At 34.6% G+C, this 18,152-nt stretch overlaps 1 protein-coding gene across 1 annotated transcript in view; it reads left to right on the top strand.

Moving 5' to 3' along the window:
• The window catches only part of SLC25A36 (solute carrier family 25 member 36), a 41,432-nt gene that overhangs the window by 9,859 nt on the left and 13,421 nt on the right, over positions 1-18,152 (top strand). Inside the window, exons 2-4 of the mRNA XM_061194597.1 lie at positions 7,629-7,793; positions 11,823-11,900; positions 13,982-14,082. Coding sequence (XP_061050580.1) covers positions 7,629-7,793; positions 11,823-11,900; positions 13,982-14,082 — 344 coding nt within the window. The remainder of the gene's footprint in view (positions 1-7,628; positions 7,794-11,822; positions 11,901-13,981; positions 14,083-18,152) is intronic.

Genomic DNA, 18,152 nt, shown 5'->3' with positions numbered 1-18,152 from the left:
AATATCGTGGCTTAGACCAGGGTGGAAATGGCGAGAGGTGGTCAAGATTCTGGATTTATTTTGGAGTTCTGAGTCAAAGACACTGGCGCAAATGCATCATTTTTTCATGGAGTCCATTGGGTCCCAGAAACATCAACCACATTCTCCAGTTAAAAACCCATGCTGTTTTTAAAGGATACTTACTGCTAAAATTATGATTAAACATTTATTTAAAAATAAATGTATACGTTTAGTTTTTTAAAAAGTTGCTGAAAGACAATAAAAACCAACGTGTCCCTGCTCCCTTCCCACATGTCTCCTTACCAGCGGGAACTTCTTATTTTATCTGTTTAATAGTTAGGTTTGGCATGGAATTCTAGAATAAGTAATCTTCTGCAGTTGTTGAGTAATGTGATGCTATTATGACTTTTCCTGTGTATGCGACCTTTTGTTCTTTCTAGAAATTCACGAGATCTTTGTCTCCAGTATTATGAAATATTGCAGTGTTGTAACTTGATGTGGGTTTTTTGCATCCACTGTGCCCGTTAAACCTGAGCTCACAGTTTGAGTTCATGTTCTTCAGAAAATTAGACTTCTGCCCTGGAATACAGTTTTACCCATGGCGGGGAGGAAGAGAATACCACCTGGGTATGCTAGCTTTGCTACATTACCTGTCAGCCAGTCCTTCTGTTTTAATTCTTAGCCTTACCTCCATCTTGAGTACTTGGTGCCCTTAGTCATTAGGCCTGTTGTAAGGGGTTCAGCAGGGCAAAACTGTTTGCTTCTCTTTGGTGTTTCCTTCTTCAAGCCTTTCTTCCTCTTTGCCAAGGCAGTTAATCCTTCCCATTTGCTTCATTGCTTGAAATCGTGTTAATTTCTCCTCTCCTTGTCCTTGTGGCATTTTCCTTTAGACAGTGAGATTTTTGACATGCTGAAGAGATAAATCTAATGTAGTTAATCCTGCTTTCATACATAGAGATTTTTAAATGTTTATTGACAGCAGTAGTTTTGTTCTCCACATCAATTATGATGATTTCAGTGTACAAAATAATTACTTTAAAATGACTGAGATAAAAGCAGCATGAGAAACACTGGAGTGTCACTCCTGTACTACATACCTATGGCATTTTATAATGTAAAACTGCTTCAGGACAGTGTAAGTGCTTGTGTGTACACCCACTTACACCACCCTCCCCCCGCAGCTCTATATAGTTTAGATCGTCATGTATTTTATTTATTGAAGTGGTTTTTTTAGGAATCATAGTATATATGTCTGTGGTCTGCCATAAAGTATTTGTAATAGTTCTGTTAAAAAATTTAGTTGCTATAATCAGTAATAGATGCTGACAACTTCAGTAGCTAATGCTTATTGAGTACTTTCTATGTGTCACATCATGGGTTATATCATGTATCATATATTATCCTTACAACAAGCCTGTGAGGCATAGATACTGTTCTTCCCTGGTAGGTTGGTTGGTTGTTTTCTTTGTGTAATGTGTTTATTCTCTCGGAACCAGGAATGACTGAGTATGATATAGGTAGTCATTCCTGTGAATGTGCTAACTTTGCTTTTTGCTTGTTTTTATTTATTTTAATTATGGAAGTAATTCATGTTCATTGTGAAAACCAAGGACATATTCTTTAGGTTTTACAGAATATAAATTTTGCATGTTTATTACAAATTTGGGGTCTTATTGGGTTTTATGTTCAATAAGCTTACAAAGTAAATATATTAAACAGCTTTCAAAAAGCTAGGCAAATTTGAATTAAAAACAAATATGAGTTACTATAAATAAATCACTACTATAGTGTGAATACAGTGTGGTCTACCATGTAGGCTCTCTTGAGTTCTGCAGTATATACTAAAATATATACTGTGATGATTCATATCTCTTACTACTTAGCCTCAACAATTAACATAAATAAACTATGGCTTCTGTTTTTAAGATTCTCCTTGGGCCTTATATATAATTAGGTTTTTAAGCCTATTTCATAGCTGTTTAAAAATATCAGTTTCTTATTCATTGAGTGTAGAAGTCTCCCTTGGCTTACTTAATTTTGTTTCAAATTTTTTATGGCCCTAGTGTTTGTCTAATTGATGCTTGATTTCTGAAAATATAATCATGGTTTTGATCTTTTCTTTTGGGGGATTAAATTTTTTAATTTCCTATTTAAAGTCATAAGTGGAATTTTTGAGAAATACTAATTTTTTGGTTTCCCAGTACATATAAAGGTTTGCTTATACTATACTGTAGTCTATTAAGTGTTCAATAGCATTATGTCTAAAAAAAACAACGTATATACCTTAATTTAAAAATACAGATGACCCGGGGACTTCCCTGGTGGCGCAGTGGTTAAGAATCCGCCTGCCAATGCAGGGGAGACAGGTTCTATCCCTGGTCCGGGAAGATCCCATGTGCCGCAAAGCAACTAAGCCCGTGCACCACAACTACTGAGCCTGCGCTTTAGAGCCCGCGAGCCACAACTACTGAGCCCGAGCACCACAACTTCTGAAGCCCGCGTGCCTAGAGCCCGTGCTCCGTAATAAGAGAAGCTACCACAATGAGAAGCCCGCACACCACAACGAAGAGTAGCCCCCGCTCGCCGCAACTAGAGAAAGCCCCCACGCAGCAACAAAGATGCAACGCAGCCAAAAATAAATAAGTAAATAAATAAATTTATATAAAAATACAGATGATCCTTGAACAACACGGGTTTGAACTGCACAGGTTCACTTATAGGCAGATTTTTTTCAGTAAATGCACACTGTAGGACTACACAACCCATGGTTGGTTGAATCCACAAATGTGGAACCACGGATACAGGAGCGCTGACTATATAGTTATACGTGGATTTTTGACTGTGCAGAGGATCGGCACCCCTAACCCCCAAGTTATTCAAGGATCAAATGTACTTGATTGCTGGGAATTCCCTGGCTGTCCAGTGGTTAGAACTCTGCGCTTCCACTGCAGGGGGCATGGGTTTGATCCCTGGTTGGAGAACTAAGATCCCACAAGCCGCGAGGCGCTGCCAATAAAAAAAAAAAAAAAAAACCCAAATGTATTGATACTTGATTGCTAAAAAATGCTAACCATCATCTAACAACACAGCGTTGCCACAGACCTTCAATTTATTAAAAAACGCGATACTTGTGAGGCACAATAAAATGATGTATGCTTATACTATAATCAAAACATAGGACATTTGTTATCCCAGGAATTTCTCCATGCCCTTTGCAGTCAGTTATTCCCACCTCAGCTGCCTCTTGGTGACCACTGATCTTACTTCTGTTCTAGTTTTGCCTTTTACAGAATGTCATAAAAATGAAAATGTTATAAAATGAAAGCGTTTTGTGCCGTTTTTTTCAGTTAGCATAATGTTTTTGAGATTCATCCAGGTTGCTGCTTTTTTATTACAGAGCAGTAATCCATTGTATGAATAGACCACAGTCTGTTTGTCCTTCATCAGTTGATGGACATTTTGGTTGTTTCCAGTTTTTGGCTATTAGGAATAAAGCTGCTGTAAACGTTCATGGACAGGTCTTTGTGTGGACATATACAGGCATAGCACGTTTTATTGCACTTTGCTTTATTGTATTTTGAAGATAATGCCTTTTTTTTTTTTTTTTTTTAACAAATTAAGGGTTTGTGGCAACCCTGTGTTGAGCAAGTCTATCAGAGCCATTTTCCCAACAGCATTTTTATTTCTTTGCTCATACCCTTTTTCTGTCCTATCACATTTTCCCACGATTTTCCATTCTTCATCAAACCTAGCATAAAAATGCTCAGTTCTAGCCACTTCTTAGGGTCTTCGTTTTCTTATAAAGTTTTCCACATAAAACTTACATTAAATAAATTGTATGCTTTTCTCTCTTTTTTTTAAAATTGAAGTATAGTTGATTTACATTGTTGTATTAGTTTCTGGTGTTCGGCAAAGTGATTCAGTTATTTTTATATATATCCTTTTCAGATTCTTTCCCATTATAGTTTATTACAAGATACTGAATATAGTTCCCTGTGCTGTACAGTAGGACCTTGTTGTTTATTTTATATATACTGGTTTGTATCTGCTAATCCCAAACTCTAATTTACCCCTCACTCTCCCTTTCCCCTTTGGTAACCATAAGTTTGTTTGTAAGTTCATTTGTAGCATTTTTTTTAGATTCCACATAGAAGTGATATCATATATTTGTCTTTCTGTCTCCCTTCACTTAGTGTGATAATCTCTAGGTCCATCCAGTGTTGCTGCAAATGGCATTATTTCATTTCTTTTCATGGCTGAGTAACATTCCATTGTGTATATAATACCACATCTTCTTTATCCTTTCATCTGTTTATGGACGTTTAGGTTGCTTCCATGTCTTAGCTATTGTAAATAGTGCTGCTATGAACATTGGGTGCATGTATCTTTTTGAATTAGAGTTTTCTCCAGATACATGCCCAAGAGTGGGATTGCTAGATCATATGGTAACTCTATTTTTAGTTTTTTGAGGAATCTCCATACTGTTCTCCATAGTGGCTGCACCAATTTACATTCCCACCAACAATGTAGGAGGGTTCCCTTTTCTCCACACCCTCTCCAGCATGTATTATTTGTAGACTTTTTGATGATAGACATTCTGACTGGTGTAAGGTGATACCTCATGGTAATTTTGATTTGCATTTCTCTAGTAAGTAGTGATGTTGAGCTTCTTTCCATGTGCCTGTTGGCCCTCTGTATGTCTTCTTTGGAGAAATGTCTATTTAGGTCTTCTGCCCATTTTTTGATTAGTTTTTTTTTTTTGATATTGAGTTGTATGAGCTATTTGTACATTTTGGAAATTAATACCTTGTCAGTTGCATCATGTGCAAATATTTTCTCCCATATCTGTAGGTTGTTTTTTCGTTTTGTTTATGGTTTCCTTCGCTGTGCAAAAGCTTATAAATTTGCTATTATATATAGAATGGATAAACAACCAGGTCCTACTCTTATAGTACAGGGAACTGTATTCAATATCCTGTGATAAACCATAATGGAAAAGAATATGAAAAAGAATGTAAATATATATGTATGACTGAATCACTTTGCTGTACAGTAAAAATTAACATTGTAAATCAACTATATGTCAATAAAAATTTAAAAAAGAAACTCATCTGTTTTTTCAAAGCAAAAACTTACAAGTTTGATCAGCATTTTAAAAAATTAAGACGTACTTTTTTTAGACATAATGCTATTATTGCACACTTAATATACTACAGTATAGTGTAAACATAACTTTCATATGCACTAAAAAACCAAAAAATTCATGTGACTCAGTTTATTGTGGTAGTCACTGTATTGGGATGGTCTGGAACTGAATCTACAATATCTCTAAAGTATTCCTGTATGTGTTGATTTTTTCCCAGGTCAACACCTTAGGAGTGGGATTGCAGGGTTGTACGGCAGTAATATGTTTAACTTTGTAAGAAACCACCAGACTTTTTTTCAAACTGTACCTTTTTTTTTTCTCCAAAATCTACCATTTTGTGGGAATTCCCTGGTGTTCTAGTGGTTAGGACTCTGCAGTTTCACTGCTGGGCCGGGGTTCAGTCCCTGGTTGGGGAACTAAGATCCTGCAAGCCACACAGTGTGGCCCCCCCCCCAAAAAAAATCTACCATTTTGCATTCCCACCAGCAGTGTTTGAGGTTTCTAGTTGCTCTGTATCAACACTTCTTATTGTCAATCTTCTTAATTTTATCCATTAGTAGATGTGCAGTGTACCTCATTGAGGTTTTAATTTGCATTTTCCTGATGAAAAATGATTCTGAAAAATCTTTCTGTGTTTATTTGTATCCATATATCTTTGGTGAAGTATCTGTTCATCTTTTTTTAGTTGTTTTTATTTTTGAGTTTTGTTTCTGAATATAAGCATTTACAAGATAAGTGTTTTGCAAATAGTTCTCTCAGACTGTGGTTTGTTTTTTCATTTTCTTAACAGTTTCTTCCAGAGTGTGGAATTTTTAAACTTTGGTGAAGTCCAGTTTATCAGTTTTTTTCTTTTATGATTCATGCGTTTGCTTCTTGTTGTTCAATCTAAGAAATGTGTGCCTAACCCAAAGTCAAAAAGATTTTTCTCCAAATGTTTCCTTCTAGAAGTTTTGTATAGTCCATTTTGAGTTACTTTTTAAAATATGATATGAGGTAAGAATCAAGTTTTATTTTACATGTGGATGTTCTCTGTTTTTCATTTGTTGTGTTAATTTTTCACTTTTGTATAAAGTTTGTTTCAATTTTATTTTCTTGATGGCATGTACTGTTAAATTAATATGAAATACTCTTGTTAATGATTTCTTGTCTTAACTTTTTTTGGAATGGTATTGTTTTCATGCCTGCTTTCCTTTTATTATATCTTTTGTATATACACATTTTTAAAATTCTAGACGTAGAATTGTTTAGTATCTTTCTGTGGTGGGCTGTTTTTCTTCTTGCTCTAATGCCTGTTTTGGAGGTCCAGGTTACTTCTGACTCAGTCTGCTTTTCTCTTTCAATGCAGTAAGAGGTCTCTTGAGTGATTTTCCTCTGGTTAGAAAACAGTTCTCAGAGCTCCATTGAGTAGCTATTAATGCTTTAAGAGAAAATTATTTTCCAGTCTTGCATTTAAAAAGAATAATTACTCAACCTGTCTCTTATATACCTTTAAAAAGTTTAAATAATATCATTTAAGAGCTTTTATTTTGTTGTTTTGGTGATCAGTCCTTATATTTAAATTGGATTCTTCTAGCTAAGCCTACCTACTTTGCACAGATTCCCACATGGTGGGCCTAACATACAGATTTTGAGACTCAAATTCCGTATTTGTTTGTAGGTAAAATGTCTCTGAGTATTTGGATATTTAAAATAAGGGGACATGTATGATTATCCATCAGTGGTTTATTTCGTATTGCTCTCAAGACCATTTCTTGAATTTTGAAAGATAAGATAGAAGTTTGAGAAATAGGATATACTTCAAATAATGGTCTAGGTTTCAACACAAGTAATATCTGGGCAAGGAGTACCAAATAAAGCCCTAGAACAGTGTTTAAAACTATGATGTGATGTAACAGTAAATTTCAGTAGTAACACCCACTGTTTGGAATCTTCAGCTAATTATTCTTGCTAGGTAGATATTAAGCTCAGTTACTTTTTTTTTTTTTTTTTAAAGATTTATTGATTGATTGATTGATTGCTATGTTGGGTCTTTGTTTCTGTGCTAGGGCTTTCTCTAGTTGCGGCAAGCGGGGGCCACTCTTCATCGCGGTGCGTGGGCCTCTCACTATCGTGGCCTCTTTTGTTGCGGAGCACAGGCTCCAGACGCGCAGGCTCAGTAGTTGTGGCTCACGGGCCTAGTTGCTCCGCGGCATGTGGGATCTTCCCAGACCAGGGCTCGAACCCGTGTCCCCTGCATTAGCAGGCAGACTCAACCACTGCGCCACCAGGGAAGCCCTAAGCTCAGTTACTTTTAACTACTAAAGGTGTTTGTATACAGTCAAATAAGTGAAACATTTAAAAAATTATTTAGTCTTCTAAAACCAAAATCGTAAATTTTAGTACCTTCACAAAGCCCCAGTTGTTCATTTGTTTCACAGCTCTGCGCATGTGTACTAATTTGTGAATTAAGTAGATAAGTTTTGTTCTTTGCATTTTTTTGTAGATGTGGTGGTACGGTGGGAGCTATTCTGACATGTCCACTGGAAGTTGTAAAAACACGGCTGCAGTCATCTTCTGTGACACTTTATATCTCTGAAGTTCAGCTGAACACCATGGCTGGAGCCAGTGTCAATCGAGTAGTGTCTCCTGGACCTCTCCATTGTCTAAAGTGAGAGCACAGTATTCATGAATTTTTTTGTCGGCTTTACCTTAATGATGCCCATGTTTGTTTATTTATATTCTGCCATATTTAAAAAGGTTTTTACAAACTTAATGACAGAATTACTCCCATAAATTCAGTAGAAACAATAATCCCTAATGGAGAGGAACAGTAAAGTTGGATAATATAAAATGTAATATTATTTCCAAATCATGTGTATTTGGAGTATTTTTCTACATTTATCCAGTGGATTTATTTTCTCAAGACATTATAGGTATTTTGTTTTGTTTAAATAAATTCATTTATTTTTGAAATGTGATCATGTTAAATGCTAACTCTTTATGTGTATTTTTAATTTTCAAAGTGCTCACACAAGTAAGTACATCCAATTAATGTCAGTCTGATTTTTATATAACCTAAATATAACTAAGATTTAAAGCAGAGTTCTACTGATTTTAAAATGTACTTCAGTGTTCGGCATTTCTTAATGGTTTGAAAAAGATGTGTTTTTACATTTTACCATACTTCATTATGTTACAAATTAGATTTGAAATTTCAAAACTATTGAAATTGAGTTTTATATGTTTAAACTTAGATATGTAACTGAATGCCTTGTGTGTCTGTCTTATCAGCTCAGTTGGGACATAATCTATTTGAGCTTAGTTCAGTAGTGTTTATTTTGTAGTAGCAAGTAAACTCATACTGTGTGTTTTTCACTACCAAAAGATTTCATCACTCTTTTTTCATATTTACTTAAGTACATGAGTAGGTAGAATAAAATTGTTAACAATTTGGGATTAAAATGCCATTGTTGTAGATATATACTTCTATCTGCTTAATAATAGAGTATTTTAATATCATGATTTTGACAGTTATTACCGAATGTAACGCTCCTCTTCTTAAAATTCTTCCTTTGACCTTTGTGACAATACTATATTTTTTTTATTCTATTTTTCAGTGGTTTTGCCTTCTCTGACTTTCCTCAGAGGAACTGTAGGAATCCCTCTGGGCTCTGTTTTGATTTCTCATTTAAGAGTCAGTTTAATGTTTCACCTGTCATCGGTATCCAGATGGCTTCCGACTCTGCATTCTCTTGCCTTAAAGTCTCTTGACTCTTATTCCCATTTTTTCCCTACTCTGGGGCTCTGTCCTAATCAGTCTGTTTCATGGTTTCTTCCTTTGATTTTTAATTTCCCAACATCTCTATTGAGAGATAATTTACATACCATAAAATTCACCCATTTAAAGTGTACAATTCAGTTGTTTTTAGTATATTCACAGAGTTGTTCAAACCAGTGCCACACTCTAAATTTAGAACCTATTCATCACCACCACAAAAAGAAGCCCTTTCCTGTTAGCAGTCACTCCTGTTTTCTCCTCTTCCTCTCCCCCTAGCCCTAGGCAACAACTACTAATCTACTTTCTTTCATTATAGATTTGCATATTCAGGACATTTTACATAAATGAAATTATATAGTATGTGGTCTTTTACTGGTTTCTTTCATTTAGTATGTTTTCAAGGTTCATCTATGTTGTAACAAATATCTTTTTATTGCCAAATATTCCATTGTATAGGTGCGTACCACATTTTATTTATCCACCCATTGGTTGATGAACATTTGCATTGTCTCCCCTTTTGGGGTGTTATGAGTAATGCCGTTATAGGAACACATGTTTTATTTTTCTGGGGGATATACTAAGAGTGGAATTGCTGGGTTGTATGGTAACTTTATATTTAACACTTTAGGGAACTGCCAAACTGTTTTCCAAAGCGGATACATCATTTTACATTCCCACCACCAATGAATGAGATTTCCAGTTCCTTGCCAAAAAATAAAATAAAGTATAAAATAAAATTCCTCACCAACCTTTGTTTTACTCCATCTGTCTTTCTGATTATAGCCATCCTAGTGGCTATGAAGTGTTTCATGGCTTCTTAACCAGGAACTTTGGGAATTCCCCCCAGGCTCTGTCAATTTCTTAGGGGCTCTTGGATGAGCTTCAAGAGGTCTGTAAATTAGGTGAAATTGTATGCAAAATTGTGAGTGTTTGCAAATGTGTATGTTTTTTTTAAAGTACACTTACCTTCCTTTACTTCTCAAAGGGATTATTAACACAGAAAGGGCTAGCAAACACGGAAATTTTCAAAATGTGCTCTACAATTTGTCATTCTTAATTCTGCTTCTGTCTAATCTAGTTTTATCAAAAGTGCTTCTAGGGACTTCCCTGGTGGTCCTCTGCGCTCCCAATGCAGGGGGCCTGGGTTCGATCCCTGGTCAGGGAACTAGATCCCACATGCATGCCACAGTGAAGATCCTGTGTGCCGCAACTAACACCTGGCACAGCCAAATAAATAAATAAAATTTCTTTCTTTCTTTTTTTTTTTTTAAGTGCTTCTGTATCACCTGTGTCAGTCATCTGGTGGCGTGGTAAAAATGTAGATTGCTGGGCACTGTCCTGTAGCTATTGAATCAAGAATACTTTGAGGGTGGGATCTAAGAAATTTGCATTTTGAACAAATGCTCCAGTAATAATGATAATAGTAAGAGTTATCAAGTGCTTACTGTGAGCCAGGTACTCTTCTAAGCTCTTTTTTTTTTTTTTAATTTATTTATTTTTGGCTGCGTTGGGTCTTCGTTGCTGCGCGCAGGCTTTCTCTAGTTGGGACAAGCGGGGGCTACTCTTCGTTGCGGTGCGCAGGCTTCTCATTGCGATGGCTTGTTGTGGAGCATGGGCTTTAGGCACATGGGCTTCAGTAGTTGCAGCACTTGGGCTCAGTAGTTGTGGCTTGTGGGCTCTAGAGCGCAGGCTCAGTAGTTGTGGCCCACAGGCTTAGTTGCTCCGCGGCATGTGGGATCTTCCCGGACCAGAGCTCAAACCCACGTCGCCTGCATTGGCAGGCGGAGTCTTAACCACTGCGCCACCAGGGAAGTCTTAAGCTGTTTTTTTAAATTAACTTATTTATTCCTTATAGTAACCACCACCCTACCTGCCCCCTTCCCACAAAAGTACTGTTTTTCTCTATTTACTGCTGATGAAAATAAGGATAAGAGAAAAGTCATTACTTACCAAAATTGAGCTCTTTATATTGGGAAGTCAGGCCCCACAGTTCAGGCCCTTAATTAACCATTCTGCTCAGCTGCCTTTCAAGAGATCATTCTTAAGTATATAGGTGCTTCAGAACCACTGGCCCAGTCTGTTAAGTCTGAATTAAAATACCTACTCTTCCTCAATCTTTGTTTCTTATTCCAAAACTTTATTTAATAACTCACCTTCAGAAAGCCTTCCATGACTTGGACATGCCTCTGTTCCTTTTCCTACTGGGCATATATATCTAGCTTGTATAGTATTTGCTTATTGATATGGTCTGTCAAATTATTTATTTCAATATAATTCTTTTTTCCACGACTGGATAGCAAACTTCTCAGTGGCAGGGGCCTTACCCTCTTTTCTGTCTCCTTATTCTGTTTAGTCTTTATGCAGTACCTATTCAATATAGTAAATGTTAACTAAGTAGAGGAAGAAATAGTAGCAGACTAACCATTTTAGTACCCTAAAGGATGTTAGGGTGATAAATTTTGCCATGGCATTTCACTGGAATGGTTGGATAAGATAATGCTGCAGTATGAGGGAGTTGTCCAATATCAAGGAAAGGACCTCAAATACTAGGAGGGAACTACATTTCTAATTGGGAATTGAATTTGCTGGTAAAGGTAGTAAAATGGAGGAGATTGAAGATAAGAGTAGCATGATCATATGAAAATAAATGTAGAAATCTATATTGATAATTATGTCTTGAAAACTTTCAGGAAAGAATCTGAAAGGAGTTCTTTTTATTATTGCTGCTAAATCTGTTATCAATCTTTATTAATTTATACTTTGTCAAGAAAAACAGATTTTCATAAGTGAGCAACACTGACAAAAGAGTATTTATAACATATTATAGTGCAAACATGGGGGATTTAGACTCTACATTTGCTATATAAAGTACCACACTTTGAAGGACATTTCTTTCTAAATAATATTTTTCTCTTTCAGGGTGATCTTGGAAAAAGAAGGACCTCGTTCCCTGTTTAGAGGATTAGGCCCCAATTTAGTGGGGGTGGCCCCTTCCAGGTAAAAAAAATACATTTAAGTTAATCAAATTGTGGCAGTCTTTCTTGTCTCAAGCTTCATGAGGGGGGATCCTGAAGAGAAATCAAGATAAAGCACTGTGGTGTAACAAATGGGTATCAGTAGCCATCTAAAAGGATAGGCAGATTTCACCGTGTGCAGGTGCAGAGGACCTCTTAGTGAGATCATTGTGAAGCAGTTTTTGCACCAAGTTCAAGAAACCAAGAAGGCCTTAAGACATTAATTTTGTCATTTTTCTATGATTTCTTTTTTCTTAGATTGACTTCTTCCATGATAGAACACTGCAGAGTTCACATTCAGAGTGAAAATGTGTACCCAGCTCTCTGTATTCAAGCAGTGTGGTAGATCCATATCTTATTTATTGGGTTTCAACTTTTTATGGGCTCTTTCTTTTTTTAAAATGATCCAAAATTTCATTCTTATTGTAAAGACTAAAAAAAGTGTAGTGTAAAGCTTGATATATTACCTTAAACCCATCACCTCTCACCGTGTGCACCTTTCCACACAGTTACTCCTCTTCCCTCCCCATACATAACCACCATTGATAAGCAGTTGGTTTATAGTCTTCCATTAATTTTTCTGGCTTATGTACATAAAAAGCATAATATGTAGACTTATTATTATTTACATAAATTGAATCATATTAAAAATATTTCACCAAATTTGTTTTGAAGCTTTTTCCATGAAAATAAGTGAAGCTTTTAAAAATTGTATAGTATGACTGATCCCTTATTGATAAACCTTTAGATTTATTTCCAGATTTTTGCTGTTAAAAACAATGGTTTTGTGAACATAGCTGTACCTTTATCCTTGAGTATTTAAGCAAATATTTTTCTTTAGGATAGTTACCGAAAAGTAGAATTTCTGGATAAAAGGACGTATGAACATTTAAACTTAGTGAACATTGCTCAATTGCCTTCTGAAAAGGCATGCCATCTTTTTATTCTCAGATAGTGAATTCGTTGCTCTTTATCCACATATTACCAATGTTGGCTACTATCCATGTCTTTTAATACTTGCCAAATAGACTAACCATGATTTTTTGCTGTTTTTTTTTTTAAATACACATTTGTTTTATTTTGGTGCTTTCATGTCCTCCTTCTTGTAATTATTTGTCATTTTATCTCTCTTCTGTGAATTACCTATGTATATTCCTTGCCCATTTTCTCATTAGGATGCTTTTTTTTCTTATTCATTTCTAGTAATGCATTATTTATTCCCCTTGCTAATTTGGTATCATTCAATGTATCCTTTTTTTTTTCTTTTTCATGAAGTAGAATGTTTCATTTTCAGTCATATTAACTTCCTTTTTTTCTTAAGCACATTAAAAAAGCACAGCAGTGATACTCTCCCCATTTTTACTTGTTTACTCTTTCCCTTATTGGACAGATAATCAGGATTGTTGGGCAATAGTAGGATATTTGATACAGCAAACAAGTAACTCAATGCCTGGAAAGCTAAACAGTGAGGAGGTAGTTGAGATGCATGAAGTCACAGTTAATAAGTTAACAGGGAAAATATTTACAAATTTAATGCAATGTTTAAAAATGTTAGAAAACAAGATCTGACCTGATGGGACTGATTTCTTTTGCAATTGTTTTTTAAAGGGTGCTGTGAACTACTCTTTGTGTAGTATAGATTGGTATATAGCACAGTATCTCAGAATTGTTTAACATATACTTTGATCACTTGAGTTAGTTCTACCTTCCTCTCTTCAAAAAAATATAAAGTACTCATAACACGTTTACTTAAGTGTATTTAACTTAGCCTTATTAGCATTATATAGGCCTGCCAAAGTCTTATACTTTTTCCGTTAGTTGCTGTCAAATTATTGGGGTAGGACTATCTGAGGATACTTTATCTTTAATGAGTTGATACAAAAAGTACTTCATGGTCTTCATGAAAAAATATGTATGTGATGTTACATGAGAATGTAAATAAAAACTAAGACATTATGTTTCTAGATTTCTGGACTCTGGAATAATAAAGATCAATTTATATGTCTTTTAAATCTTATGAATTAAGCAACATGCTTATTGACAAAATTTAAATCTTTATTTTAGAGCAATATACTTTGCTGCTTATTCAAACTGCAAGGAAAAGTTGAATGGTTTATTTGATCCTGATTCTACCCAGGTACACATGATTTCAGCTGCAATGGCAGGTATGACTATATGATATTAAAAAACAAAAAATCTTCTGACACCTAGAGACTTAATATTGAATTTTGATGAATTTAACCTTGTAAAGTTAAGGCAGTTAATGTGCTTTTCATTGATTAGCATCTATAAACATGATTTTTACATTTATTAGTATACAATAAATTTGATTAGGTGGTATATGTAAAATCTGTTGTCAATTGGCATTTTTGTATTTAGGAGTTTGTGATAGCATGCAGGTAATATAATATTTACATTGTCTTGTGTAGTCCACTGAATATTTAGTGATCACTTTTAACAGTTTTAAGAATCCAACCATAATTACACTTACAAGTTACAGAGCTGTAATTTACTCTTTTCTCCTCAATTTCTGTTAGTGCCTTTTCCCTTTTTGCTGCATGTTTTGGCTTCTGTCTGAAATGTGCCGGCAGTTCTTGGTAAAGTATTCATTTTGTCCTGTGCTCAAATGCTGAAATTTTTGTGAGATATTATTGATAATTCAGAGTTATTGTAACATATGTATTGAAAAATATGTTTATCATTCCACATAAATTGCACTAAGATAACACTCAAAATGTAGATACCAGATATGTGTACATGCTTGCTCTAGAAATGTTTCCAGGAACTCTTCTATCATCATTGATGAGACTGTATGATTCTGAATTAAAACAACTAGTCCTGGGCCTCTGCACTGCCTTAAAGATAAACTGGGAGATTGGTTTGACTAGTGTGGTTCTGGAATCATTTGCTGCCCTGCATGTTAGACAAAGCCATGACCTTTGGTTCTCATTAGAAAAATTCTCTATAGTTTTCTGAGATTTGTTGTATATTTAACCGTGTCTCACAGTTCCAAAATATGCTGTGGCTTTATAAAGCAAATTATAACTACTATTGTCAACTGTTGATCAGTATATTGAGTTTCAATTAGATGCTTAATAATGAGTGCCTTAAACTGTTAACCATTTTCTGTTTAGAAATAAATTGGATCAATTTCAACCACATACTTAATGAACTAAGAGTAAGTTTGAAATACTAATTTCTGAAAGGTCAATAGCCATATAATAAATCTAGCATGTACCTTAGAAATTATTTTCATGGCTTTTTATATTTAGTAATTGTTGACTGACTCATTGAAGTTTTAAAGCTGGAAGGTAAAGCTTTAAAGATCAAGGTGGTGAAATACTCTTTACCAATGAAGAGAGATCTTGGGCAAGTTAGGTAATTTATGTGAATGTCCATTACCTTATTCTTGTAATGAGTGGGTTGCTCTACATAGGTTTATGTTTTGAGAATTAGTTCTTTAATACCACAGAGATCATCTAGTTACAACTAGAAATTTTTTAATATACTTTTACAGATGTTGAATACAACTAGATATGATTTTTCCTTCCACAAATTTGAGTGTAAAGTTAGTGGCTAATTTCAAACTACGTAACCACTGTATTAGGGTCTTTAAGAATATATTTCTGGATTACCAGTGTTCATGTTTTTGTTTCTTAACCCCAGAAAATTGTAAAGAAATGTTAATCTTTCTTTTTTGAAAGAATTGATGCCAAGAAAGTAGGTAAGCAATTATTTTAAGTTGAGGATAGTTATATATTCAGTATTACAAATTTAGAGTTTCAGTATATCTTAATTCCCACTGGAACATCTTTTTCCATTGGAATATCTAATCAGAATTTATTACTATATTTGTATCACATTGCAGAGAATTTCAGTGGAATTGTCATTTTGTACTTTTTTTCTCAAATGTGTACAAATGTTAACTCATAGTTTTCAGTTTTTATTTATACATTGATACTATTTCCCAACTTGAATTTCTTGAATTTTGGTAAATTGATAGTCTTATACTTGTTCAGAGAGTCTTGCACTATTCACTTATTGTGTAATTTGAAAATACTTCTTCCATTTGTTTGCAGTTAGATTTTTCTGAGAACTATGCCTTCAGAGCTTCCTTGCACTATTCATGAGCAATAACATTTAGCTTTGCAGTTTTTATACATAGCTACATGGTTGGTGAAACTGAATGGTCCCATGCAGACTTGTTAAGGTAGCCTTTTGCTCCCTTCATTCTTGTAAGAATCTAGACCAGACTGCATTGGTTTTTCTTCAGGATAATTTTTAGAGGTCTTCAAAATATGAATTGGGGGTGCAAAGTGCTTAGAGGCAGTCATGTGAAAACTTGTTTTTTAACTGGCTATTCAAGAAAAAATGCTAACCTTGTCACTTTATTATCAAAAATGCACTAAAATACACCATTAATGATAGTGTCTGCAAGATTTTGCTACATCAAATAGCACATGCATTAAGCTTCAGTAACATACCTTGTACATAGTTTTTATTCCAAGTAACCTCTCAATTCAGTTGCATTTTGTATTTTATTAATATGAACTTGAGTGTTTTAGATACTAAACCTTTTTAATTAAAAAGACAGTTTGTTTAAAGGCCATCTTATTTTCTTTTGTTTTAGTATGTCAAGGGAATAGTATAAGAATTTGTAAACCTCTCAATTTGAGCTATGAATTTTCATACATTGAAAAATTTTTTTCCAGTTGTAAGGCTATTTAATCAAATTAAGTAATGGTGACTCTGTTTTACCTGCCTTCCCCCCACCCCCTCCCCATATGACCTTTGCCAGACTAAATGTATCTTAGCTATTGGGGGTATTTATTTTCTTGAGAGTTTCTGTGTGTTTTTGTTAAAATGAATTTGCATATCCCTCTGTATACACCTGGACACAGGCGTGTATACAAAAAAAAATAGTATTGCATTTCTTCTTTATAGTAACTCCCAATTTTCAAAAGTTTTTATCTGGGTTGTATATACTTTTCTATACAACAGTACAGATTTAAAAGAAATGAATTCTGATTTTTATTGGATTATATATTCACACAGTGATTGCTTAATTTTTTCAATACCGACAATGTAATTGTTTAACATTTACTACATACCTAGTGGGTTTTATTTGCTTATAGCATTCACTGTTATTTTTCAGGATACATTTTCTATTTGACTTATTAAAGGTTAAATTTTTACTCATAAAGTAGAAATTTTGTCTTGCATTATAAAATATTCTTTTAAATAATTTGTCCATGGCAGTTTATTTAGCCAAATGGATGGCTAGATGTTTTGTGTGTTTGTATGTAAACATTCTTCCTGTTTTTTATTTTGTAGAGCACAAGAAACTGAATACAAAATAATCCAAAATATTTCATAAAAATGGATGTGCAATATTACTGATCATAGTGCAAAAGGTGAAAGGTACTATTGTAGCCACCTATACTTTATTTTTTTAAAAAATTATAGTTACAAAATGAAGTTACTTGAATTTTCTATTTTTGTTTTATTTATTTATTTATTTTAATTCTAATTCTTTTGGCCGTGCTGCGCAGCTTGCAGGATCTTAGTTCCCCCACCAAGGATTTAACCCGGGCCCACAGCAGTGAATATGTCGAGTCCTAACCACTGGACCACCAGGGAACTCCCCTGTTTTTGTTTTTTTAGATTTACTAAGTAGGCTGATTGTTAAGGAATAGAAAATTGTGATTTCAGCTCTGAGCATGGTAGATAATGGTAGGAAAATGGGATATGATAATCCCCTCTAAATATTTTCTTAGATTCCCCTTTGACAAGGTTAGCATTTTTTCTTTAAGGCAAAATTCATCTTCTTTTAGGTAAGTATTTGGACTCTGAAACTGCTACAGATGGCAGAATTTTCAGTACTCGGTACTTTTTAAAAAAAATTATGGCCCATTCTTATATTCCTTTCTTTTTCTTTTTTAACTTAAAATTTTCAAAAAGTTAGATCTCACAGTAAATATTTCTCAAATCCTTCCAATGGGATTCATTTTGTACACATGTTTCTGATGAGGTCACTGCTTGTTGTTATGATACAGAAAAGCCTGTGTCTATTTTAGGCATTTACTGTACATTTCTCCCGAGAAAAGAGTGAGATCGTGTCATCTCATGCTCCCCATCCGCAGGTCACTTCCTGTAGAAATATGGACTAACTTAAACCTCGTGAGTACTGATCTGAGCATCTCTTGCAGCCTCTAGTTATAAGAAACACACCCTG

This window comes from Eubalaena glacialis, chromosome 6 (assembly GCF_028564815.1).
Source record: "Eubalaena glacialis isolate mEubGla1 chromosome 6, mEubGla1.1.hap2.+ XY, whole genome shotgun sequence".
Lineage (NCBI taxonomy): Eukaryota > Metazoa > Chordata > Mammalia > Artiodactyla > Balaenidae > Eubalaena > Eubalaena glacialis.
The sequence above is the reverse complement of the archived record's forward strand: the minus strand, read 5'-3'. Positions and strand labels throughout refer to the sequence as shown.